The sequence below is a fragment of the Cygnus olor genome, chromosome 24, assembly GCF_009769625.2.
Source record: "Cygnus olor isolate bCygOlo1 chromosome 24, bCygOlo1.pri.v2, whole genome shotgun sequence".
NCBI classification, from domain to species: domain Eukaryota; kingdom Metazoa; phylum Chordata; class Aves; order Anseriformes; family Anatidae; genus Cygnus; species Cygnus olor.
The window spans coordinates 1,287,538-1,313,170 of NC_049192.1; the positions used below are offsets into that span (position 1 = coordinate 1,287,538).

The window sequence follows — 25,633 nt, forward strand, 5'->3', positions numbered from 1 at the left end:
GGAGGCGGCGGCGGCGGCGCGCGCGGGAGCACGTGGGGGCGGCGGTGCCATGGCGGAGCCGGGGCCGGGGCCGGAGCGGGGCCCGGCCGGGCAGGGGCCGCCCCCGGAGCCCCCCGCGGGCGGGGAGCAGCAGCAGCAGCAGCAGCAGCAGGAGGAGGCAGCGGCCGGCCCCCAGTGGAACATCCCGCCCAACGCGCCCGCGTGCATGGAGCGGCACCTGGAGGGCGCGCACTACCGCGCAGGCAGGCGGCGGGGGGATGAGGGGGGACGGGGACGGGACGGGACGGGGACGGGACGGGACGGGACGGGACGGGACGGGACGGGGGGTGCTGAGCCGCTTCTCCCTCAGACGGAGCCCTGCTGCTGGGCGCTTCGGGGCTGAGCGGCCGCTGCTGGGCCGGCTCCCTCTGGGTGTTCGCCGACCCCTGGCGGGCCCCCAGCGAGGGTTTCTGCACCGCCGGCGTCCAGACCGAGGCGGGAGTCGCCGACCTGCGCTGGGTGGCCGACAGGGGCATCCTGGTGGCTTCCGACTCCGGTAAGCCCCGGGGTCGCCCCCCTTTTCCGCCCCCCTTTTCCGCCCCCCCTTTTCTCCCCCTTTCCTCGCCCCCCCCCCCCCCCCCGCCGGTGTCCCCCGGTGAGGCGGGGGCTGCCCCCCCTGTGCCCCGCAGGCGCCGTGGAGCTGTGGGAGCTGGACGAGAACGAGACCCTCATCGTCAACAAGTTCTGCAAGTACGAGCACGACGACATCGTGACGACGGTGGCCGTGCTCGCCGGCAGCACCCAGGTGGTCAGCGGCGGACAGGACTTCTGGTGAGTGCCCCCAGATCTCCCACCCCTCGCCCCACACCAGGTTGCAGTGCTGGGCCCTGACCGCTTCTCTCGTCCGCAGTGTGAAAGTCTGGGACCTGCCGCAGCAAGCGGTGCTGCGCTCCTACAGAGGTGAGTGCCGGCTCCTCCCGGGCTGCACCTCTTGTTTGCTGGTCACGTCCCCGGGGCCAAGCCATGCTTGCTGCCGTGACCTCGGGCGAACCAGGCTGTGGAGTTCCCAGCACAGGCGTGTTTCTTTCTGTTGTTCTTTTCTCCCTGCAAAAGCTGTGCTGTAAGACTCGTTTGCCTGCATCTCCAAGTGTGTTCTCTTCTATACTGAAATTTCTTTCTCGCACCTGCTCGCGTGATCAAAGCCGTATTGTTTTGAACTCCAGCTCACCAGAGAATACAGATCTCTGGAGATGTCATACTGTGATCTCCAGTGCCAGCAGAGGCTGTGTTTTGCTCATCTGGCCTCTTCCCCCCGACCCTTTGTAACTGGCCTCTTGTCTGGAGAGGCTTCAAGCTCGTTCTGTCACAGGGATGCGACTGTGGTGGCTGTGGTTGCGTTTGGCAGCTCATCAGTTTGCTAGGAAGTAACTTGGGATGCTCAGTATCTCAGGATATCTGTCACTGACTAGAAGTTATCCTGGATCTGGGCATAAACTATTACACCGCTGTGCCTTCAGAGAGCCTCATTCCCTTGTCTGTGTTCTCTGATTGGGCACTGGGAATATGTGGGAAGTCTGGGTACAATCTTTGAGGCTCTTTATCCTTCTGTGCTTTTGGTAGCTCACTCCGATGCAGTGACATGTGTGGCTTCCTGTCCTGGTAAGGACACTGTGTTCCTGTCCTGTGCTGAGGTAAAGCTAACTCTGCATGAATCTACCTGATAAAAATGAGATTTAACTTTAATTATTTATAGTCAAATGCGCTTACTGAGAAACCACCTGTTGTGTTCTAAGCTGTTTCCGTGTGTTGTTTAAATGTTCCAGTGGTTGTACCAAGCCGATATGTACAGGTTTGTATTAAAATGTGGGCGTTCCTAGCTCTGTCCTGGGGATGACTGAAGGAGCTAACTTCACGTTAATGTCAGCATCATTTTAAACACGGGAAGAGACAGTGTGGGTTTGAGTGTGGGTCAGTAGCAGTACTGCAATGAATCTGGGTTTATGTCTACCCCCTGCTGCAAAACCGTTGTAAAAACCTTATATGCTTTGAATTTATAGGATGGCAGAACATTACTCTGGGACACCAGATGCCCCAAACCAGCTACTCGAATTGGTATGTTTCTGAATGCAGTCACTGCTTGTGTATGTTGTTTTTTTTTTTTTGTGAAGAAATTGTTTTATGCCTAAGTTCTCCATCTAACTTCAATCTAGTGATCTGACTACTTGGTCACAGAAGCCTATTAAGCCCTAAGGAAATCTAACACTATCACAGGAGTAAAATCAGCTTTTAAATAATTCTTAGTGCAGTAGCAGCCCTAACTGGGATAGAGTAGGAACGTCTTTGTACTGACTGCTCTCTTTACACTTACTCCCCTTAACTTACAGTTTGCAGTGCCTGTAATTACCTCCCTACCTCAGTCCTGTGGCATCCACAGAAAAGTGACATCTTTGCTTTGGGTAAGAAGTGATCTTTAACTTTCACCAGACAAATCAAGGTCTTTCTTTTCATGACAGCTTTGCTAATAACCTCATTCTCCTTTTCTCCTTTAAAGGTGATGAAAATGGAACAGTTGCACTAGTAGACACAAAGAATCCTGATTCTGCCCTCAGCTCCACTGTGCATGCCCGACGTATCACGGGGTTTGCGTTTTCTACACATAGGTACGGTCTGAGATACTGGTGTAGAGCGTGTGACTACATACCCTTGAAAGCCATACCATTTTTTAGAGTAAAACATATGGGAGTACTAGATTTGGTCATTTTATAGAGGAGGATTAATAGTGAAGAATAGAGTAAGCCAAATAACGTCTGATTTTGGAGATGTGTGAACATACAGCATTTTTGTAGCATTTGGAATTGGCCAATTCATCGTAGGGATTTTTCTTACTCCAGTCACCTCACCTTGAGGAGCTTGCTTGCTTTCTGACGCTAATAGCACGTTCTTGCATAGTGTACTGACAACCTGACAAAAAAAATCTGTAAGATTTGGTGTCTGTTAATTCAGTTTACCTGGGTCTGGCTTGCTAAGACATGTACTTCTCACACATCTTTCCTTACAGCTTTCTTGTATTTGATTGTTCTGACTGTGTCTCATCTCTATCCTCTAGTTCACCTTTACTGGCTTCAATTAGTGAAGATTGTTCAGTAGCTGTTCTGGACTCAGACCTTTCAGAGGTGTAAGTACCCGAAGGGGCGTATTTACTGTGGTTGTTTGTCATGCTGATTTCTCATTAAGTTAATTGTTTATATGCTGAAGGGAATATGAAAAGAGTCCTTAAATTGGGGAGCATCATCCTAACAAACTAGCAGTTAGGAAGTGCACAAGCCCTTAAATTCTTAGTGACAGTGCTTTGTGCCTAATAGAGTGTTCGTGTTTTCCAGGTTCAGAAACCGTTCTCATCGAGACTTTGTAAAAGGCTTATCGTGGTCTCCTTCAGATAATGCCTTGCTCACTACAGTTGGATGGGATCATCAGGTTTTACATCACACTGTCCCCATACCAACTGGTGAAGCTTCTGGAGTCAACTGTGTAAAAGAATAGTTTTATAAACTCATCGGTCCAAATTCCTTCCTGGTATTACTTTGATTCTCCTGAAGTCAAAGGTGTTTGTGAACTGGATTGGTTACGGACTGGTGTCTGCCTTGAAGCTTGTGACTAAGAAGGTTTTTGTAGTAATTTTGAATTAGGCATAACTTAGTTACAAACCAGCCTTTACCCTCTCCTCAGGAGCTGGCTTCACCTGTGATAAGACTTCAGTATTTTACCCAGAAAAAAATATTGACTTCAGGCACAAAGGAGTTTTGGAGACGGGATTAGGTATAATAAAATAAAATCAAAAAGACTTGATTCCTCCCTTGGTTCTTCAAGCCACCCACAGAACTAATAGAAACAAATTATTTGGGGAGGTTTAAAAAAAACAAACCACACACACAAACCCACACCTCTTTACTAAGGTAGATGCAGAAGCCTTACCTGAGCTAAGTGTTTGCTGTGTAAATACTTCCTTCCAACTGAACAGGAAGACATGTTGGCATTTAAGACCAGAAAGGTTCCCCTGTTGTCCTTAGTGCAGCACGCAGCGCAGAAGGCTGGCTTTTGCTATCTACTATTGTGGATAATCCCATGGTGAGCACTATTTGTGTACTTCTCCATTAGTATTGGAATACCAGTGCTTGGTGTGACGAGTCGCATATGCTGTATGACAAGGATCCCAGCTGCAGTCCTATAATTAAACAGCTTTGTGATGGTGCATGACATGCTGAAATACCAGGACCTGTAAACGCTCAACCACTGGCTTGAAGCTGAGGCCAGCTCACAGGGGCTGTTGTGTAGAATGCTGAAAGCCAAGAGAAGTTAGTAGCTTGACACCATGTTTCAGCTCCTCTGCTGAATACAACATATTCAAAGATAAGACTTGTGAACAAAAAGTTATGTAAGGGAAAAAACTGGACTAAGGATTTCAGTCTTCATTTGCTTGCTCCTGTAATCAAACTCTTGGTGATAAACAAGACTCCTCATGCACTTGCAGTTAGTGACTTTTTTCGCTGGAGACTTGAGAGGTTCAAACATTCCTGTAATCCCCTGAGATGGACTCCACATAAACGTTAGAGGTTTTGTTTTTTTTTTTTTTTTGTAATATAACATCTTCCAAACTAAACTGTTTCCCTGGAACATATTTAACTGAAAATAAATCGCTTTGCTCTACACACATTGCTACTGTTCTAGCTGTGGCTTGCTCCAGACTAATACTTGCTAGACAGACAAAAGTGGGTCTTGGCTAATGAAATAAAAAATACTGTTACAATAATGCTACTTTAGAATGATAGTGACACTAAACTGTAAATGGGCTCATCTCTCCATATAAACCTTTATTTTTGTTGATCCAAATCATGCAGAACCCATCATTAACTTTTAAGCCAAATAAGCTTTCTCAGTCTCTGTACTTTTTCTCCTTTTTAAGCTTACTTTGCTCCTTTTTGAATTCCACTGTCATAACTGTTTACAGAGCAAACTTTCTGATCTAGAGCAGTGTATTGTAAGGAAAAGATAAATGATTATAAAAACTGACAAGTTCCCTCAAAACTACTCCTTAAACAAGCTAAGCAAAGTTAACAAGAAAAAGTTACACCTGTTACAGATCTCTGATTGTGTATTAAAAACTGAAACAGGTCTTGTGCTGGTTGTGAAAAAGGTGTCTTTGAGAACAATGGAAGAGTTTTAAAATAAATCATAGTGTTCATTAATAACTGGCTATAAGTTTCACTGGGCCACTTCCATAATATTAAATAGCTAGCTGAGATCATTGATACAGCTGAAGTGATTTCAGCCCTGAAGTTGCAACCATTCTTAAATAAACATGCACCACGTTGCTATTTAATGCAAGTAGTGTTTCCATTGTGTACAGCTAAAAGAAACAAGTTCCCAATATCAAGTGTTAAACCACGTACGTTCCTCGAATTGTGATGCTGTGAGTACACCACTACTGTCCATGGCAAAAATAAGCATAGTGGTGGAAGGTGAAAACCATATGGACAAAAGGTTATTACTGATACATTAATCCTGTTCTGGTACAACCGCTTAAAGACTTTGTCAGAGCGATAGCATACAAAATGCTTCAGTGTCCTGCAAATCTGGGTGAAGCTTTGTGTTCTGCCACGGGAGGGCAGCAGCTGCCAGCGTGACAGTAGTCAAAAGTTTGCACGTTCCTTTAGAGCATCTACCCATTTTACCACTTGTCTTTTCCACCATGGTAAGAGAAGCACAGAAGAGCAACAGGTTATCTAGCAGTCACTAACATGTTGTGTTAGCTTAGCAAGGGTATAATCACGAGGAGCCAGCAAGGCCATGTTAAATAGTCACACCAGCATGCAGGCAACACAGCAGAAACACTGACACCACCACATCAATGCTTGTTGACTTATAAGCTATCTGCAAAGGAATTGGAGAATTCTATGGGTTTTGTGGTATGCTAACACTGCCCAGGCTACTTTACACGCTGTTCAGGTTTAGGGACACTAATATATTGTGGCCACAGTAAAAGCTTCAAGATACATTGCACGCTTCCCTAATGAAGAACCTTGTTCTGTAGCCAGGCCTGGATTAAAGAGATGAGAATGCAAATAAACAATTTGGAGGAGTGGAGAGAGTAAGCCACTATGAAGACAAGCCTGCCTTTTATGTTGTTGCTTGCATTACTCACACTGCATTTTCAATTTTAAGTACAACGTTGTAGTTAGGACTTGCAAATAAATATGCAAGTTGCATTACTAATGAAAAGTTCAAAACCAAGAATGCTATTTATAGAAGCACAGGTTGAAGTGTAAAAGCTCTCAGCCTGCCTAACCAGCTGGATGCGAGGGGTGTTTCCAAAGCGAAGGGGCAGCTAGGGCTAGCTGCCTGTTCCTTCCTTGATCAGGCTTCTGGAAACACTTAAATTGCCAGTGTCTTGTATCAACTGCTAAGTAGGAATTGGACAAAGCCCTAGGAAGGGTGAAATTCAGACTGTTACTGAGGCCAACTTAAGACTTCTTCCTGTCCTGTTAAGCCTACACGCAAAAATCTCAATAGTAGGTGGACAATAGAATACTAAAAAAAGTCAGACTGCATGTAATAAAACAATACATCCAGACATATTTAATGCAAGAAGGTTAGTTTTCAATGGCACTCATAAATAAGAGACTTTGTTCAGACCAAATGCTTTACAAGTAAAGCTATCAGTTATGCTACTGTAGCAGGTACTTTGAGGAGAAGACAGCTGCAGGGGATAATTTATGTTGTATCAAGACTTGAATGACCAAACTCAGAAGAGAGTTGAAGCGTTAAGAACTCCATTGTCAGGTGTCAAGATAACTTCTAGTGCTATGGCTGGTCTATAAGGTAGGTTGCTTTGCTCTGTTAATACCCCTCGGTTTCCTCCTCCTCTAAGTTTTCATCGTGAAAGAGCTGGGGGAGAAGGAGGAGAAACAGGAATCGTACTTGGTACAGCACACATCACCTGGCCAAGCAAGAGGGAGCTGTTCCCCACTCTGGCAGCTGCAAACAGTCCTCGCTCTTCATTACAGGTTTAACTCTTACACTTTTGTAAGTTCTTTGGCTGTCAACAGCTCTGACAGTGATTTCTTTGTTAAATGAACAGTTCCCAGTGGCCTTGGCATGTCTAGTTGTTACTGAAATTCTAGTATTTTCCTAATGCATTCAAAAGCAGCAGGGATAGCCCAAAGTGTCTAAAGAATAGAACAGTTTCGCTGCTTCAAACATTCTGGTTAACCAGTTTTACAACTGTGAACAGTCCTACCTGATTTCATTACAGCTTAGTCTACCATGCATTCCCAGAATGGGTGTTCTTTGAATGAATAATGGCTATTACATAAAACTGACTTACATTCTCAGGCTTCTACTATTTAATATAAACAAATATACAGCTACCAGAAACAAGACATTCCACACTATATAACACCCGTACGTATTACAACTACTTATGAATTGCATGTGTGGGTGAAATAGTAAACACGAAATTCAAAGTAAGTGCCAACACTGGAGTTTCACATTTTGCTCTGGAAAAAAAAAAAAGAAATAAAAAAAAGAGAAAAACTTTTGCTGGGGCTATGTTCAGATTTAGGAAAGTTTGTAAGAGGGGGAAGATTGTCCAGAGACTGTGTTGGTGTGAATTTAACATAGGCCAAAGTTTCCCAACAACTGTTTACATTTAAACTAATTTTAGGAATTAATTTTGCAGTTGTAACTGTTATTGTGCAAAAATCTAGATCAGGTTGCAGTATTATCAGTGAAGCTTTGTTTTAGGTGAAAGTGGTGAAATTCCATCCGATACTAAAACACAGCCCTGAAGCTATGCAAACATGATCACGGCTTTACCTCCATAGATAAATAAGAATTCTCAAGATGCTCCTCACATGGGAAACTTCCTCACCAGGAGGGGGGGAGGAGGGCAAATGGCTATTCTGCATGACACTGGTACACTTAAAACACCCAGACAGTTACTCCATAGTTCCTTTTCTTCATAAATGAACATCCAGTTATTTAAAATGTGTTATTTCAGTACCAGCTGGGGTGAACACGTCTGGAAATACTCCTAGTCACTGTGACTTACTGGCATAACAACATCCTATGAATTAGCTATTAGGCTGATTATGGTATTTGTGTTCTCATTTTGTTCACAGCAAAGTAAAGTTCAGAATACTTTGAAACCTCTGCAATATTTGAAACAGCTGTTAAATTATTAGGTAGAGTTGGGAATAACATAAAACAAATGTCAACAACGTGACATTAATGAAGGTAACTGTTTTGAAAATTGCACTGAGGGAAAATATATCACTGAGTTTTGAGTCAAATTGTAGAGCAAAATCTGCTTGCAACACAATGCAAGATAAGTTTGAGTGGAACTAATGATACTGTATAATATTGAGAATAGAAAGTGCTTTCAATAAAAGTAGACTAATGTCTCAAAGTGCTTTTAGTTTGTCAGTGATTAGAAAATACTCTCTACAAGTTTTTTACACCTATCTTACAGTGATTTTCAGCAAGTTTACCTATGAGGAAGATTGTATTTGTTCCTAAGTTCCGGAGGTTAGCTATTCAAAACTTGGTCAGTTAGAGTGAGAGCGCATTGCTCTCTAAAGCGTAAGATACCCTCTTTCAGACTATTCTATCCCATGGCACAGCATGGCCATCGCTAGCTCCTTCAGACAGATCCGCGCTGGATCAGAGCAGAGACAGGCTTGCACACACACTCAACACCCAGACAAGTGTTCACAATGTGCTAATGGAAATAGCTGGAGACAGGTCCCTCAGGTATGTCACTGGAGACATTTCACACCCAGGAGTGTCAAATACTTTACAACTACCAAAATTTAGCTTATCAGTCCCCTAAATCAAACAAAGCCAAGCCTCAGTTTATAAGAACTAAGTGGCTTAGCTTTTAGAGGTGGGGTTTACAGTGGGTATTACGCGGCAAAATAATCCTGGAAGAAAGCCCCATCAGTACCATTCTGTTGAGTCACTAATACCCACCACCTCTGACAAAGGGAAAGAAGAATTGCTGAATGTCTTGTATTGCCAGAGTGCTTTACAGCCATCCAGTCTGGCCTCTCAGCCTTCCACGATGACTAATTAGCAACAGAAACACTTGCAGCGACCAAAAGGAACAGGAAAGCAAGGCCCCACACTCCCAAAGCTGCTGACCCCTGTGGTCACACCCAGGGGAAGGGGGCTCAGACCTTTGTGAAGCTGCTGACCCCAGCTCCTGGGGATAGGCACAGAGAGCCACGAGCTGTTTTTAAGGCACCAAGCTGTTTTTAAGGCATCGGCATAATTGATTTGCTTAAGGCTATTGAGGGGGGTGGTGATCTAGTCATCCTAAACTATTTCTATCCAATTGACCTCACGTTCTTATTTTAATTCCCCTAGATTTAGATACACACCAGCTTGCTTCCATTATGTATATCTCCCGGTTGTTTTCTCCCCGCTCCCAAGCATGTTGCATGTAAACCAATTAAAAAAAACAAAACTGAAAACAGTCTCTCCAGTGGTGATGCTCTTTAAAGAGAACTAAGGCTCTTTAGGCTCTTTCACTTTCTTAGAAGACCTATCAATCAAGCTGCAATTTTGAAAATAATACTGGGGGAGTGGGAAGAGAAGGAAAAACACATTTGCTCACGAACAGCAGCTGGTCCTCTGTAGTAACTACTCTCCATGACAGTCTTTTGAGAAGAGTTCAAGTCCAAAATTTGCTCTCCGCCTTCACCCTCAGTAGTTTCAAGCAGTGCATTTGCTGGCTGGGTTGGGACTGTTTCTGGTGCCAAGGGAGAAGGTGAGCCACTGAGGCACCTCTTCATCTCTTCCCGGCTGAAGGACAAAGGTGGCAGAGCAGCCCCATGGACAAGCCTATCGGTGACCACTCTGGTAGGCATAGGAGATAGGCTGCCGTGTCCCGGGTCTGACTGTGAAGGTGTTGGTGGGTCCACTGTACTGTGAGCTGCCGTGGGCAGGTCTGGAGGGAAGACAACAGGGAAAGTCACTGAAAGCCAAGGAAATCCCGTATCTTTATTCCAAATAGCAGTGCTTTTCTATCAGAGCAGGAAAACTTTCGTTCTCCCCTGCAAGGAGCCCCCCAGTAGCCCCTCGCCCATGTCTGTGTTTGTAGGGACAAGTGTGGCAGTGAGGTGCTGGCCCCAGCCTGTGATCAGCATGGCCACTGTGCTGCCATTACATCCCCACTGCAGAGCTGGTGGAGCAAGTGCCACTTGCAAAGCTCTTTTCTCCACTGCTTGTGGTGGATGACCCCAGGTGGTGCTTTCATGCCAATTTCTCTAGGGTCTTTATAACAGCCCTGGAGCAAGACCAAAGCCATCCTTTGGTCCTGGTCCAGGGCTGTTACAACGACCCATGCTGCCCAGCCGCACCATGCAAGCCCTCCAAGCACCAACGGGAGGTCAGCTCAGGGAGGCACGTACCTGCCGGCTGCCGAGAAATCCCCATTCTGCGCCTTGTACTTGGTGTCAGCACTGCTGTACGGCCCGGCTTTCCCAGCCGAATCGATGGATGTCCGCCTGCCCTGCGTGCTGGCGGGGCCATTCCGGTGGGCAGAGCCCAGGCGGCGGGCCCCCTCCCCAGCCGAGGAGCTGTATGCCCCAGGGCCATAGGATGAGAGCGCGCCCGCACCCCGGGCAGCTGCTCTGGGGTAGGAGCGTTCAGGCTCAGAGACGTAGAGCCGCTTTTTGATGAGTGGGCGGCTGTTTGGACCACGGCCGAAGTAACCAGCAGAGCCACTGTAATCTGGATAGTGGGGTGTCAGGTCGCTGTTCCTCCTGCTCTGCTCCAAGGGCTCCTGTCTGTTCCCGTAGTTGTAGCCACGGCCGTAGCCGGGCCACCTGAAGTACCGTGGTGCCTCCGAGCCCCGGCTGCAGTCGGGGAAGCTGGGGCACTTGCGGTTCCCCTCCTGGCTCTGGGGGATCCTGTCAGCCTCATCTGCCTCGTTGCTGAACTCAGGGGGTGGCGGGATGATGGCGTAGTCCAGCGTCATCTCCCCGTTCTTCTCCTCCTCCTCGTCCTCCCTGGACATGGCAGAGCTGGGGGGCTCGGGGCGTTTCGGCTGACCCGACTCCAGGAGGCCCCGCAGCAGACTGGAGGCAGTGGCCCGCTGGTGCCCGGGGGGCTGCCCCTCGCCCGCCACCCATCTCTGCTCCGAGGAGCTGGAGAAGGATGGCAGCTTGCTCTGTCCTGTCCCTGACAGAGGCCGGGGCACCACAGTGAAGGAGTAGGGCCTGGACTCGTGGCGGTAGAAGCTGGTGGTGGAGGTGGTGTCCGACGCGGCACTGCTGAGTTTGGGGGGTGGCTTTGCCCGTGGTGGGCCCCCCGCCTCGCTGCCCAGCCGGCCCCGCTGCGCACGCTGCCGGGCCGCCAGCAGCAGTGCCATGGGGGAGCCCCGCTCCACCCGCTCACCCGTCACGGGGTGGATCAGCACCTCCTCCTCCCCCGGGCCCAAGGCTCCTGGGGGGCTGCCGGATGAGTTTGTGGGGCAGGGAGGCTCGGCCGAGCCAGCCCCGGCCCGGTGCACTTTGTACTGGAAGATGACAGCGCCAGGCTGCGGTGCTGGGGAAATGGGGGGCGATGGGGCAGCGGGAGCAGGGGGCTCCTCCTCTGGCTTCTGAGGCGGGCCTGGGGCGCTCACACTGCTGTCAGGGGACTGGGGAGCAGTGGTCGAGCTCTCCATGGCTTTGTTAGCAGCAGGGGTGACAGGAACGGGATGTTCCTCCTGCCTTGTCGTCTCCTCTGCAACAGCAGCAGCCACCACTGGGGCTGGGAGCAGGCTCGGGGCTGGTTTTGGCAGCACTGCATCACCCGGGTCAGAGGGGCTCGGCCGCAAACGTGGGGTGCTGCTGCCATTCTCGGGGCCCTGCTTCTGGCCAGTGAGCCCCAGGGCAGGCTTTCTTTCTTTCTTCAGGGAGAACACCGCTTCCAGCTCGTTCCTGATTTTCATCACACTGCGGGTCTGCACAGCCGGGTTGCTCTCGGGAGCTGGTTGTGCCTCACTGGGGGGGCTGCCAGGCCCCTCCTTCCTCTCAGTCTCCCCTCCTGTGGGTAATGGCGAAGCCTTCCTGGGAGGCCCGGTGAGCTGGGGCCCGTTGGGGCCAGGCACATGGTTGCCAGCATGGTTGGTGCTGCCGTCTGCGGGCCGGGGAGCTGCTGGCACCTCCGGCTGCCTCTCCTCCCTCCTGGGGGAGTGCAGCAGGGCCGAGAGCTCATGCTGCAGCCTGCTCAGGTTGCCGGCATCCTTCCAGCTATCCTCAGAGGTCGGGTAATCCGGAGGAGGCAGCTCCAGGTCATTTGCAGTGAGAACTTCGGGTTTCAGAGGAGAGTCTTTGTTGGTGGTTTTTGGCTGGGGACTCTTCTCTGACTCTGAGCTGGGCAGCAGGGACCGGCCAACGATCCCTGGACCTGGCTTGGGGCTCAGCGGTGGAGGGGCCGGCACGGCCAGCTTGGTGATGGGCTGTCTCAGCGGGGGATTTCTTTCCTTGGCTTCTCCCACGTGAGCCTTGGCCGCAGGTCTTATGGTAAAGCATGGCGGGAGGGGAGGCCGGGCATGGGGCTGCCTGGTGAAGGGCTCCTGATGGGCGGGCTGGTTCTCCTGCACGGGGATGGAGGAGGACCGGGCTGGGGCTGGAGGGGGCACCTTGAAGGACCTGGGGAAGGTGAGATGGGGCTCGGGGCACTGCTTGGGGGGCTGCAGGCTCTCCTTCGGGCTGGGGGCAGCTGGCACCTGCGCCTCAGTGGTGTGGAGTGGTCCCTCGGCATCCGCCTGCCTCGTGTTCAGCACAGTCTCAGACTTCCACTTGGAAATGCCGTTGGTGAAGAGCACAGGGGCCTTGGAGAGCGGTGGGGCCGGCGGGATGAAGTCCGGAGGGGCCAGCGTGCCAGGGGAGGACAGGGTGGAGGCTGGGGGTGGTGGAGGTGCCATGGCAGGAGGTGGCGGCACTGTCTCAGGTGGTGGCAGTGGTGGTGAAGGCGGCCGCATTTCAGGCGGCTGTAGGGCTGGTGAGGCTGGAGGCGGTGGCGTGGGGGCCCATGCTGTTGGAGGGGGTGGTGGGGGTACTGATGGTGGCGGAGGGATGTCTTCATCCAGCTCATCCCCGTCAAGAGCCTGCGGGCGCAGGTCCCCCACTGAACTGTACATTCGGTAGTTCCCATTGATCTGGGAGCCAGGGCCTGCAAGGAAGAGCAAGAGCATGGTGGCATGAACACCTTCTCCGTCAGCACTGCGAAGCCCAGAATCGCCTCTGGCCAGCCATCCTCCTAGGAAGCCGGTTTATTTTGCTCAACAGCTGTCTAAAGCTTGCTCAACTGTAACAGCCACTATGCCTCACCCCTTAGAAATGAATTCATTTCCAAGAACTTCAAAAAGTTATTAATAGCAGGCTTGATTTTAGCATTAAAAATCTCATGACCAGACTGTCTGCTCCAGAGAGTGGTACATGCACGCTTCCTTCACAGGATCCCCCGAGCCCAAGGGCAGGGCATTGCTGAACATGTCTTCACTTAACAGAGAAAATCCCTTACCAAGAGCTGCTTTTTCTTCAAAGTCTTCTGGCACTGACGGCGTTGGCACAGCCACCCCATGGGATTCCTGGGCATTCTGCAATAGTTGAGAAAACGGAGCTGTTAGTTTTATGCCCAGGGTATTAGAACAAAGGGCAGTAGGCTGCATAGCTGGTAATTCATCTAAGCAAACAGGAGCCTGATGGGATGCAGTGCCATTTCCTAGACATGGAGGTACTGCAATAGCTGCTGTTGACACCGTTTAAGGGGACAAGGAAAGCAATCAAGGTTGCGCAAGCCACAGGGACACAATTCCCCGCACTAGTCAGGTACAGACAGGCCGTATAGGAGGACGGCTGTTTCACATCCAAGCTTAGAGCTCCACAGAGTGGGATCAGCAGGATTAGTTTCTCACCATTCACAGACCAAGCCAATTTTAATAGCTCCTACTGGTTTTGTGGGTATTACTCTCCAGCAAGCACTGACAGCCTCTGCCACAGTCACGTACACACCACAGTCACTGAAGTTGCAGAAAGGCTTCCAGGTTTTTGGGAAACTCTGGCACCAGCATATCTGAACAGTCTGGGGAAAACTGCTACTTGTGTGGTTTGTTTCACTCTCAATTACTCCCTTAGCATTCAGGCTGAAAATTCAGCAGTGCATTTAGCTGGTATAGGACCATGCAATTTAGCAGCCTACACATTTGTGAGGGTGCTTACAGCTAGGGCAGTTTAGATAATTATAACCACCCACTGTGAGATATTCAAGGCATGTTGACTCACCTAGAGTGCTGACCAGGGCTCCTGCCTCATACACCTGCCAAAAGCAGAAAGCCTCTCCTCTTTCCTCCAGTGACTCACTGCTGAGATTGCTCTGCAGAGGGATTGGAGTTGCTCACGAAACATACACTAACGCACCCACGTCCAAAACACAAACTGATGCTGAATCAGGCTGTCAGCACAGACGTAAGTGACCGAAGCAGTTGACTGGGCTTTCACATACCAGCGTTGGGAGAGACCATAGCGAGGAAATATCAGGAGCTCCCAGGCCCCTGGGCAGCAGTCAGGGACACACCGTTCAGCGTTGGCTCCGTCCTCACCTCGCAGGGCCAGCCCTGTTGCACTGCTCCTCACCCCAGGCAGCTGTTTGCGTTAGCTGTTAACAGCCCATTGTGCAAAGGAAACATCCTACAGTCAGTCTGCACCACGTCTGTGCACTGGTTTTCTGTACACAAAAGCCTAGATAATAATCAAGCCGGTGCCCTTTGCCTTTCACTGGTATTAGCACTATTTTTACAGGAGATTGCTGTAGGATTCCAAAGTCTCCTTGATCAAAGGTTAAGCTCGGTGTATCCAGCTAGCAGGCTGCAGGCAGCACGTTAACATTACACACTGCACTGGGTGTAAGAAGTTCAGGAACGTGAGAGCTGCTAGGGCAGGGCTGACTTTAGCAGCAGCAGCAGCCAGAGCTCCTTCAGAAGGGCCCTGGGACGCCCCCCACCCACTAACATACAGCAAAATAAGAAGAAAATACGCATGCTTTGGTTGCAAAGCCTAGCACCCTGCAGATTACCAAAGATCCTCTATAACCACAAGTGAGTGAGCTAGTTATAGATCAGCCTGGAGAGAGTGAATGGGAACGCACAGCTCACGGGATTGCACAACTGATCAGGCAAATTCATGTTGGTGGAGAAGCCAAGGTCTGCTAAAGCATAAGGACTAGTCTGTTAGTTAGTGGCAAAATAAACGAGGTGAGCCTTACAACCTCATCTAAGACCTCCTTACTGTTCCTAACATACAGGACAATGCAGGGGAGAGATCCTTGGGTCCAGCTGAAAGCCAGAGGGAAGGCAAAGGGTAACACAGGCACTTTGAGATCTGAGAATGAAATTGTCCAGTGCAATGAGATACCAAAGGCCACACAGAAAAAGCCCAGCAGTTTCCACTTGCTGTGAAAATTCATTGCTGCCAGTCTTCGGAGCACACTGAGGATACCTGTTCATTTACAGAGAAACAAAAACGTCTGAGCACTCATTTGGCCTGAATTAAAATCAATGTATGCATCATACATTTGGATAGGAGTAGAAAGGGAACAGCAGACGGAAGAGATGTATGCAAAATTGGAGGAAACAAAGTCCACACGTCATAGATGAGTAGTTTTGGACATGTCATTTCATGAGGTCCTAAAAACTGGGTGAGCCTGTTTCACACTAAAAATTTTTGTTGCAGTTGCTAACGCTCAGCATCTCAAAAAACACCCATCTTCATGTCATAAGCTGGCTTCTAAAATGGAAAGCATCTCCAGTACGCTGCCAGTCTTGAGAGATGACCAGAAAGATTATTTTCCTCTTGTATGTTTGCTAGGGGTGCGACCAGCTCAGCAAAGCTCCAGCTGATTCAGAGCAGGCTGCTGCCTCTGGTGGGTGGTGCAGCAGGAACCTGCATTTCCAGTTCGTGGTGCTCAAATCAGATTTGTGTGTGCTGAGGATCCCGCTGGGGGTGAGCTTTCACTGGGATGACCAGGAATCCCTGAAACAGATGCCCTCAGTGAAAGAGATCCCTTGCCCTCAGTGAAAGAGTTTGCCTGTCCTTACCGTCCCCAGCTCCCCCAGTCCTTCCCATGGACTTCCCCTGGAAGCCCATGCTTCCCATACATTAAATGAGCTAGGGTTCGAGGTCACTCCTTTAAAAAAAAAAAAAAAAAAAGGCACCAAAATATAACTGCCTTACATCTTGGACATCTTAAAAAGGCCAAGCATTTCCCCAAATACGGACAGCTACCTCCAAACCCTTTGTTTTGAAGCAGAGCCTGGGACATTTGGTGGTTAACCAAAGGAATTTAGTCCCCTAGGCTGCCAAAGCTCTGCCCTCACCTGCAGCTCCTAGGAAGCCGCAGGGGAAGGGGAAAGGGGACGCTGTCCTGTGCCCAGGGGAAGGGGACACTGTCCTGAGGGACAGCTAGTGCCTGCCTGGGTAGCTCGCTGCTGGGGGCAGGCAGCAGAAGAGCTGCCAGGTGCCCACGGATAAGGCACCTCATCGCCTTGGCTCACACCTACCATGCAGGTGCCACAGCTGCCCCTCGCCAGGGAACACGGAGGGGTTGGATGGGAAGAAGGGGTTAAGGCAGGAGAACAGCCCGGCGGCTGCACAACAGCCCAACGCCAATATGGACGTGGCAGCAGAAGCGTCTGTGACAAATCAGGATCGAACCTAATCGAAATAATGCAAATGTCCAACACAGACTGGTCCTTAAAAAACGTAGCTTACACCTGCTGATTTCTTCAGTTAAACATGGTACTCTTGGAAAAGGAGCAGGGTGAGAGGGACCCTCAGAAGGGCCATTGTGGGGAACCCCCCCAAGGGCCAGCTGTGCCTTTGAAGGCTGCAGGCAAACACCACTGCCAGGGTGACAGCCCTGAGTACTTATTCCATTTGTGCTGTTAGATCCAGAAACACATTCATTTCCACTAGTAAAACATTTGGAAGCTCTGAGCAGATGCCAGAGCCCGGTTGTGCTCTGCAAAACCCAGTCCCAGTACGGTCGCACACTGAAGTCAGCAATACCAGGAGTTTCTCACGCACCACCCCTACTCAGCTCAGCACACACAAGATTTCTTTCACCTGCTGTTGTCTTTTGGAAGGCATCACAGAGGGCACAACCCCTTTGTGCCCATAACCTCTGTAACTTGCTAATTATGCACCCAAATTGATGTATAACCCCCACAATTGTCCTCCAAATGACACCTGCGCAACCCCACGAACTCCTAATTGTAGCTGGCTGACAGCAGACCAGCCCATTTGCTGCTGTAGGTGATGACTGCTCTAAAAGGATGAGGATGTACAAGGAAAACATCCCTTGCTCAGAGAGGATTTACTTGTCAAGACAAAGGGATTTTAAGTGTTTTACTGTCTTCAGTGACCTGTGATTATCACTTCAGATTTAGCTGTTGCTCTCTCCAGAAAACCTCCGAGCAGTCATGCACTTCCCTGTCATCTTCATGAGATAAGACCTTCAGAAAGGTGCGTTCCACAGGAGGAAAGCTTGGCAGCAGAGCATCGACGCCAGCAGCAAGCGCCTGTGGCTTTTGGAGGCAGTGGGAGGGGTGTCTCAGCTGGGTTAAAGACAGCTCCAGGTCCAGCTGCATTGGTGCTCACTGCTGTGGTCTCCATGTCCAGCTGCTGCTGGGGCACTGGTAGCTCTGCTCAGAGCTGTTTCGCCCACCCAGAGACTGGGAAAAACAACAGTCCAACAACCATGTAAAGGTTCACGAGCATGTGCTGATAACACAGGTGTGACAGCCGCCCACAACTGCTCAGATGCAGAGAGCGAAACCTAGAAACCACGGCAGCAAACCTCCGTCCTGCTCCCACTCCCAGCCTCGCCCTCGGTGGAGCTCCACATCGCCCACTCGCTGCCAGCGGCCGCCTTCGCCTTCTGGCGCACGCTCGCGGTGCTTTGATGCTCACTGTCAGAGCTCATCAGGTACGCGACTTCAACCACTGCAAACTCAACAAGCCACGCACGAAGATGTTGTCTTGGGGTTAACTCCATCTGGCAAGTACTTGCAGATCTTTCCTCCCTGTCGGCCTTTGGAGAGCGACAAGGTCTCTGCAGAAGCCGGTCTTCTTACAGAATAAGGAAAAAATGCAACCTCACCCACCCCCCAGTTTGCACGTTTGCTGAGCTTGTGATATTTGACATTCGTGCCTACTGTTTGCTATGGGACAGAGGAGACACACAGGAGGGTGTTCTGTGTGTTGGACAAGATTTCCTGTAAAGTTTAGTAATGGAGAACTTGAGGGTCCTAGAAAGGAGCATGCAGTTAGGAGTAACTGTGCCAGGGGCTTTGGTCTCCCTGCATTCAGAGGAATTGCAACAGAGCCAGAGAGTTTTTCTACGTGCTTACATTCAACACTCCCTGGTCTCACACCAGGATGAAGTGTGTATCTGGAGCTGGTGCAGGCAATCAGCCTCTCCACAGACACCTGCTGCATCGCCTCCTCACTCCCATGCCAAAAACGTGACAGCTCTGCTATCGCTCTATCCAACAACATGCCTGATGCAGAGAAAGACTGCCAGTAGTGCTTACAAAAACTGCAGCGCGAGCCAGTTCTATCACCTATGTGCTCAGCGATTTTTTTTAATTGAAAATACAAGTCTGATAACACTCACGTCTCTTACCCAAGTACCTTGCCTATGTCCAACACAAATCCTGAACTTGGATCACCTATTAATCCCTGTATCCACCATCATTATAGAGTGGTTTGGCTTTTCATTTATTTTCTTCCCCCAGGTAGAGGGTGAGAGAAGCAGCCAGCCCAGCGAGCTCTGGGCACCAGCTACGAGCTCTGCTGTAACCAACCTCAGCAGCGAGCCTGATACTCACGAGGGGCAAGAAAGTCAGCATCGGCCGGACTCTCGGACGAGGCTTGAGTGTTGCTGTTCCAGAGTCGGTCATCGTCCCAAAGCGATTATCGCCATAATACACTTCGATCACATCACCTGAGAGGAAGAGAAGACTGTTAGCAGCAGCATTGCGTTCGAGGCAACAGGGAAAAACAGTGCTGGACGACATCTCATTTCAGGAAGCGCTGTGAAGGATTTGCTATTTCAGCTCCCAGGAACCAGCAAGAAACATCAGACTGGGGAATATCTGGGTGTTTGGAGCTGAGCTGAGGACAGGAGGAGGCAGGTCCAGGGGAGCAGGACCCAGCCAGGCAGCCCTGGCACCCTGTGACAGCAAGAGCCTTCCCAGAGCTCCCGATGCTGGACTTGAAAGAGCACGGGGCAGGCCAAGTCCCTCTGAAAGGCTTATTTCTTAAAGAACTTAAATTTCTTAAAACTTAAATTTACCTCAGGAGAGTCAGAAGTCAGTACAAGCATTCAATTCACTCCCCACTCAGGTTAGGTTTGGGGAAGGAAAACGCTTCAGGAGCAAATGGATCAGTTCTTTATAGGGTGGTGAGGCTCCAGCCCCCAGGACCGTGGCTGTCCAGAGACAACACAACAGCCTCTAAGTACGGGTAGGAATTTATTTTGGCTCATTTGTCAGCAGCTGGTACTGGGGGGAGGCCAAAGCCAGGAGCAGAGCCACGGCCCACACCAAACCAGGAGCTGCTGCCTGTGGGCAGAGCAGCTGCATCAAAGCCCAGAGCTAATTACGGGTTTTTCGCTCAGCCCCATCACGACAGCACGACCCTGCCACCTGCACAGCAGGGAGGGACAGCGGACGTGAGCCGGAGCCTGGCTGCCCACTGGCAGCGGCATGGTCCCTTAGGACTCAGGTGGACGAGAATGTCTCACTGCTCCCTCTGGGACACAGGGGCTCCCCCAGAAAGTTTTCTTTCTGCCTCCTGTGTGTTTTGCTGCCAGCAGGACGGGTGCCGAGGGCAGTGGTAGGGAGACGCCGGACGGGGGGATGCGGGGGACATCACATCGCCCGCAGCATCCTTCTGCACGCTGCTGGAGCAGTTCGTCTGGCCTCCGATGCAATTGGCACTGGAGGACAGATCATGCTTGCCACAACACTTTTAGACTCCTGCCCTACGAAGAAAGGCTGTGAGCGTCTTTCCATTAAATGCCACTATGAATGGATAAACTGTGGCAGAAAGGCTGTCGCAGAGCCCTGGCGTCACAAGCAGGGGAAGCTATCAGGTCCTCCTGGTTCCCAGCCCTGTGCTTTTACCTTCAACCACACCTTTTGGGCCGGTTTATTTCTGACGGTGAATAAAGCTCATAAAATTACTTTAATTACGTTCTTTGTGTCTGATTAACAGCATGAATTAACAAGCAGAAGCACTGAAGCATATAAACCCCACCTTGGCTGGAAGGAGATACACAAATAATTCACAGCCAAGGAGACCAAATTACAGTACAAGGGTTTGAGAAAGGAGGGGGAAAGTGTGCAAAATGGCTGTGATCAGGGAGAAAACTCATCCGGAGCGTTCCCACCCAGCAGATTTCAATAGTTATTTCAGAGAGAGGAGGCAGCAGCAGACAGCCAACCCCTCCACTCCAAGACACTGACTGAGAAGTAAACAGATTTTTCTCCTCCTTAAGCAATTTGGAAGCACAGTGCTCAAACTCCCGTGCCAAGGTGTGAAGCACAGAAATAGTTTCTGTCAAGTCCTGTACAGACATTGAAGGCTGAGGAGCAGAAGAGAGAGGGTTGCATAAGCCCCGCACAGGCAGAGGGGCCGGGCTGCGTTTCCAAGCCTCCCAAACCTCCAGGCAGCGCTCGCCCGAGCAGAGCTGCCTGCCCTGCCAGCCTCGGTGACTGAGATGGTCCCAACAGCCGCCCGCTGCCCTGGCCCAGCAAGTGCCCCTGCTCCCCGCTGCGTGCCTGAGCCCCCCTTGCCCAGCCTGAGCCCCCCCTGCGCTGCCAACCCTGCTCGGGCAGGGGAAGCCCCCGGCTGTCGCGGACTGCCACGGCACTGCTGCGTGTGCTGCTTGGACTTGATAACCTTAAAGCAGGATGGAGAGAACAGGCATTGCAGACATGTAGAGGAGACTAGAAGGCATGGCGGCTTTTCTCTATAAAACCAACTCAAACCCCTCAAACAGATGTTATAGAGCCTCTGGGTCTTCCTCTCATCAGAATACAAGAAGCTCTCTCTAAGTCTCTGCCCTCTGTGGACCAGCAGAGATCAGGCAAGAAGCTTCCAAGGAAATGCAGCTTTACGCTTAGTTTAGTGGCAAAAGGGAAGGGCAAATGTTTATGTGCATCCCTGCAGAAGAAAAGCACTTGTACAAACACCTGAAATGAAGAACTTGGCCATGCTGGGGCTGGACATGAGATACCCCAGGCTCCGGAGGGGTGAATGAATCCAGAATAGCCTTGAGACATAACACCTAGCCTAGCAAGCATGTGAGCTTTTCCTTTCTCCCATCCAGTACACCACAAGTTACCCTGGCAGACATCCACCAGTATCCATCATCCTGCCGCTGTCCTTGCAGTCAGTCATGACTTCCTTTTTTCCCCTTATCCTAAACCTCTCTCACAAGGGCGTCTTTACAATAGGGGCATTTTCTTCACCTTAAAAAATACTAATCCGTGGTGCTTTGGTGATAGTAGTCCTACCAACAGCTTACAACCTCCCTGCCTGTAAGGGGCCCAAATGGCAAAGGAGAAGCTGCCTGGATCCCCGAGATGCCAGCAAGTAATTATTGTTATTGTTAGTTTTGCATAACCCCTCGGGTGACCCCACATTCAGCAAGTAGCCAGCAAGAAATAAGGCCAATGCAACATGCAAATTTGGATTCAGACAGCTTCATTGAGCAGAGGTAGAGTTCAGACACTTGAAATAACAAGAATTTTCTATTAAATAAGTCACTGAGTAAGTAAACTCAGTGAGAAACTGGATTAAAGATCACAAGGTCTTTGATCATAGATTACTAAGCATCTCTACCCTGAATGCATTTAATTAAAGTAAAATGAAGTGCTTGTAGTTGTGTTTTCTTTGCTAGATAAACAGGACTTGCCTGCTGAGAGCCTGTCACCGGCAAGACCTTGCTCCGCCAGCTTCGTTTCCTGGAAGGAGGCACAGGAAACAAACACACCTTCCTTCGGAGGCTGTCGGAAGCGGCTGGCCCCGACTGCGCTTTGGCTGCTTTCTGGTGTTCAGCCTGTTCTGAAGATATTTGTGTCCTCTCGGTCATGGGAAATAAAATAAGCAATTTGCAACACATGCAGTGGAACTTCTTCCTGCTCCGGGGTTGCATCACCTGGAGTAGGTGCAGCCTGCCTGACACCGGGGTACCCACAGCTCGCAGCGAGGAGGCGGCATCAGTCACTATATTCAGGAATCTCTGAGTCAGTGACATGCAAACCTACACCCATTGCACATTGCCTAACTTCTGTTTACTCTGTATGAAAAACTAAGGTGGGGATTAGCACAGACAGTGGACTCCTTTTGGCAGCAACAATGGCATGAAACTATGCGGCAAATATTCAGAGACAGGGCCTGGGATGAGGCTTCAGTGGGTACGATAGAAGAGTCGAGGATGCCGTAAAACCTGCCCCTGGGCCCGCCGGGCTGTGGGCACGCCACTCCTCGCCATGAGCACGCACCTCAGCACACGCTGCGCTAAACGTGGTCACTCAGCCTGTGTGTGTCACACTACCCCATATAAATGGGATTAATGGCATAAACGCCAAGAGGATGTTAAGGAGTGATTCAATGGCTCGTACTTACACTTGATTTCAAAGACTCCTGGCTTTTACTTTGCAAGTTGATCCCCACAGCAGCTCCCTACACCTGAAAGGAATGCCTTTGTACTGCAATTGCAGACACGGAAATCAATCTTGTAATAAGCAGACACAGCGACTTTTTCTTCCCCTTTTCTTTTTTTTTTTTTTTTAAATCCAAACCACATCAGAGGGAAGCTTGAGTTCTTCTCAGGTTTACGACAGTTAGAAATCAGCAGTTCTCCTTTTGTGTGTAAGAGCTGCGTGGAACTCCCTGCCACGTTCTCACTGAATCTCAGCTCCTCCAGCTGCCCTTCGGGGTGTCACCGCCTCGCGATGGCAGCGGGACGCCGCTTCGCCCCATGCTCGTTCCCACTTCGGAGCCTTGGAAGCGCCTCCTGGAACCTCACAGCCACCCAACTTCGTCCACAGACGGCTATCTTTTATCTACCTGGCTGCTAACTTGGCTCCCTCCTACACGAGCCTGCAGGGCACGGCATTGCGCTCAAACCCACGGAGAGCACAAATAAACCCCGACGGCACGCCGGCCTCCGCTCCCCTCGCGTGGAGCCCTCCGAGGAGCAGCTCGGGAGCCGACAACGCGCTGCGGAAGGCGGGGGCTCCGCACCTTTCCGTACCCCCTGCACCGCGCCGCTCCGCACCTCCCCGCACCGCACCGTCGGGGCGCGGGGGCGGCCTCCAGCGGCCGTGGCGGAGCCTCCCGCAGCCTCCCCTCGCCGCCCCGACGGACGAAGCTCGCGGGGCCGGGGCCGCCGCCGTCCCCCCGTCCCTCCCCGTCCCCCCGGAGGCTGCGGGACGCGTTTCCCTGCCCCCCCGGGACGCCCCTCCAGGGGCACTGACCGGTGCCGCCCGCACTGTCCGAGGTGACCTCCTGGGTGAAGATCCAGGGCGGGTTGGTGGCGAAGAGCGAGGTGGTGGCGGCGGCGGCGCCGTGCCTCTTGCCGAAGAGGCGGCTGAAGGTGCCCTGCACGGAGTGGTGCTTCTTCATGGCGAAGGGACGGCCGCCAAGCGGCTCCGGGCCGCGCCGCTGCGAGGGAGGCAGCGGGGCGGCAGGAGCGGTGCGGAGCGGAGCGGGCCGGGCCCACCTGGCCCCACCTCCGGCCCCTCCTTCCGCCCAGGTGCCTCCGCAGCACCGGGCGCGCCCCGGCCGGCGGCTCCGCGGCCTCCCCCGGGCAGCCTTCCCCGGGCGGCCTCCCCCGGGCAGCCTCCTGCCGGCCCGGCCCCAGCCGGAGCTTTCCTCTCGGGTATGCCGAGGGGTCCGGAGGCTCCTGGGGAGCGTAACGGAGAGGGACCGGCTGGGCCTCCCAGGTGGAGGCTGCCGAAAGTCTGATGCCTCTCAAAAAATCGGGACTTTGCAAGTTGGTGGTGTACTGAGCGCTTGCACTTGGTGCTTTCCCATCTTCCTCCCGCTGCCTCCTGGATTTGTTCGGCCACCTGCTGCTGCAGTCGTGCCCCGAGGGCCGGGCTCCCCTGCCCCAAGCCTTTTCACCTGCCTGTTTGTGCAGCATCGGGACCCCAAATCCCTTTCTGGGCCCTGCAGGCGGTACAAGGAGATGATGGCCAGAGTCAGGGGCAGCAGAAGTGTGATCCCTTTGCTCTGCTGCATGCTAGAGAGCAAACGGCACCGAGCTGTTCGGAGGTGCCCCCCCAGGCAGTAAGCCCCCAGCCTCCACACTGCAAGCCTCCTTTCCTGGTACAAGAGCCTGAAGACGGGGCCTTGACCCCAGTTTGTTTTTTTTTGTGTCAGGTACAGAAGGAAGTGTCACCAATTTCCTGTCACACAAATAAAAGCCGAGAGTTAATGAGTAACCTCGGTTATTAATAAATGCTGGGATTTTCGGGAGAACTTTAAACCCCCAACAGCCATCAAAACGTTAACTCTGAAGCACAGAAGCTTTAGGGTAAGGTCCTCCTGCCTTATGTTTATTTCTACCTCCACTATATTTTGAGGGTCAAAATGATGTAGTTTCGTTTTCAGTGATAAACATTTCTCATTTAATCACGTTTTGAAATCATGCTTCTCACAATCTTTTCTAGCCACGAGGCGCCTGGGAACACCAACAGGCGTGTACTGCTGCGGCGTTGCGAAAGGAAAACCCGATCACGTCACAGACAGGCAGCACCCGAGTGAAGTGAATTAATGTGACGGGCAAACGGGGAAGGGAAGGGGAGCTGGAACGCCGACCATGTGGACCCTGTGGCTGCAGCTCGGGGTGATGCCACCCCGAAGGTCTTGCTGGGACCCAGTCGGACCGGCCCTGCTGGAGCTGGGGGCAGCCCGCACCCTCCCTGCAGGTGCTGCCACCGGGACGGCTCCGGGCCGGGAGTCGCCTGTAATTAGTGGGGCTTGCACCCTTGCTGACAGTTAGCCTAACTGCTGCTTAAGCTGAGGCAGGGAACGGAAACAACCTGCAAACATCCACGCGAGCGCAGCTCCTGCACGCCCTGAGCACCGCAGCATGGCCGGGGGCCCTGCAGTCATGTTTTAGCCAGGATCCCAGCTAAAAGCACAGCCCTGCCTGCAGATGCGGGTGGTAGTGGGATGGAGACTGTGAAACTTTCCTTCTGGGGGCACGGTGCTGGAGAGAGCCCGGCCAGCTCTCTGCAGGAGCCCCAGACATTTAAAGCAGATTCCCTGGCACCTCTTGAAAGCAGAAACCAGATGTGATGAAGGAGCCACACAGTACCGGAAAGAGCAGTTTTATTCCACCTGCTGATGGGCAAAAAGAAAGGCTTGTATGTTACGAGCAAAGAACACAATATCTCTGCAAGATACGCAGGGCACACGTGCTGGCTGATATTTACAATCCTTGACTGAACAAACTGAGCAGGGTATACAGAGAGACAAAGAAAGTCAAGGGAAAGGGGAAGGGGAAGAGGAACTGTTCTAAGAAG

The 25,633-nt window shown here is 51.2% G+C and overlaps 2 protein-coding genes across 2 annotated transcripts; one reads left to right on the plus strand and one right to left on the minus strand.

Moving 5' to 3' along the window:
• Positions 1 to 25: 25 nt before the first annotated feature.
• On the plus strand, positions 26 to 3,811 carry WDR77 (WD repeat domain 77). The gene is made up of 10 exons (XM_040535535.1): positions 26 to 242; positions 350 to 535; positions 669 to 810; positions 890 to 939; positions 1,600 to 1,670; positions 2,037 to 2,091; positions 2,364 to 2,435; positions 2,531 to 2,639; positions 3,086 to 3,154; positions 3,360 to 3,811. The coding sequence occupies exons 1-10, from the start codon at positions 50 to 52 to the stop codon at positions 3,517 to 3,519; spliced, it is 1,107 nt and encodes a 368-aa protein (XP_040391469.1). The 5' UTR covers positions 26 to 49; the 3' UTR covers positions 3,520 to 3,811.
• Positions 3,812 to 4,522: 711 nt separating this feature from the next.
• C24H6orf132 (chromosome 24 C6orf132 homolog) lies at positions 4,523 to 23,835 on the minus strand. Its single transcript, XM_040535533.1, has 5 exons — positions 23,579 to 23,835; positions 18,917 to 19,032; positions 13,552 to 13,627; positions 10,449 to 13,200; positions 4,523 to 9,985 (listed from the first exon to the last, which is right to left on the minus strand). Exons 1-5 carry the CDS (start codon positions 23,724 to 23,726, stop codon positions 9,880 to 9,882), a joined length of 3,198 nt encoding a protein of 1,065 aa, XP_040391467.1. The 5' UTR covers positions 23,727 to 23,835; the 3' UTR covers positions 4,523 to 9,879.
• Positions 23,836 to 25,633: the final 1,798 nt, after the last annotated feature.

Coding starts and splice junctions, on each gene's coding strand:
- C24H6orf132 (XM_040535533.1), bottom strand. CDS start 23,726: ATGAAGAAGCACCACTCCGTGCAGGGCACCTTCAGCCGCCTCTTCGGC. Junction 13,201..13,551: donor TGAAGAAAAAGCAGCTCTTG/GTAAGGGATTTT, acceptor TCTTCCTTGCAG/GCCCTGGCTCCCAGATCAAT. Junction 9,986..10,448: donor GATTTCTCGGCAGCCGGCAG/GTACGTGCCTCC, acceptor TCTTCCCTCCAG/ACCTGCCCACGGCAGCTCAC.
- WDR77 (XM_040535535.1), top strand. CDS start 50: ATGGCGGAGCCGGGGCCGGGGCCGGAGCGGGGCCCGGCCGGGCAGGGG. Junction 1,671..2,036: donor TGTTCCTGTCCTGTGCTGAG/GTAAAGCTAACT, acceptor TTGAATTTATAG/GATGGCAGAACATTACTCTG. Junction 2,092..2,363: donor CAAACCAGCTACTCGAATTG/GTATGTTTCTGA, acceptor CTTAACTTACAG/TTTGCAGTGCCTGTAATTAC.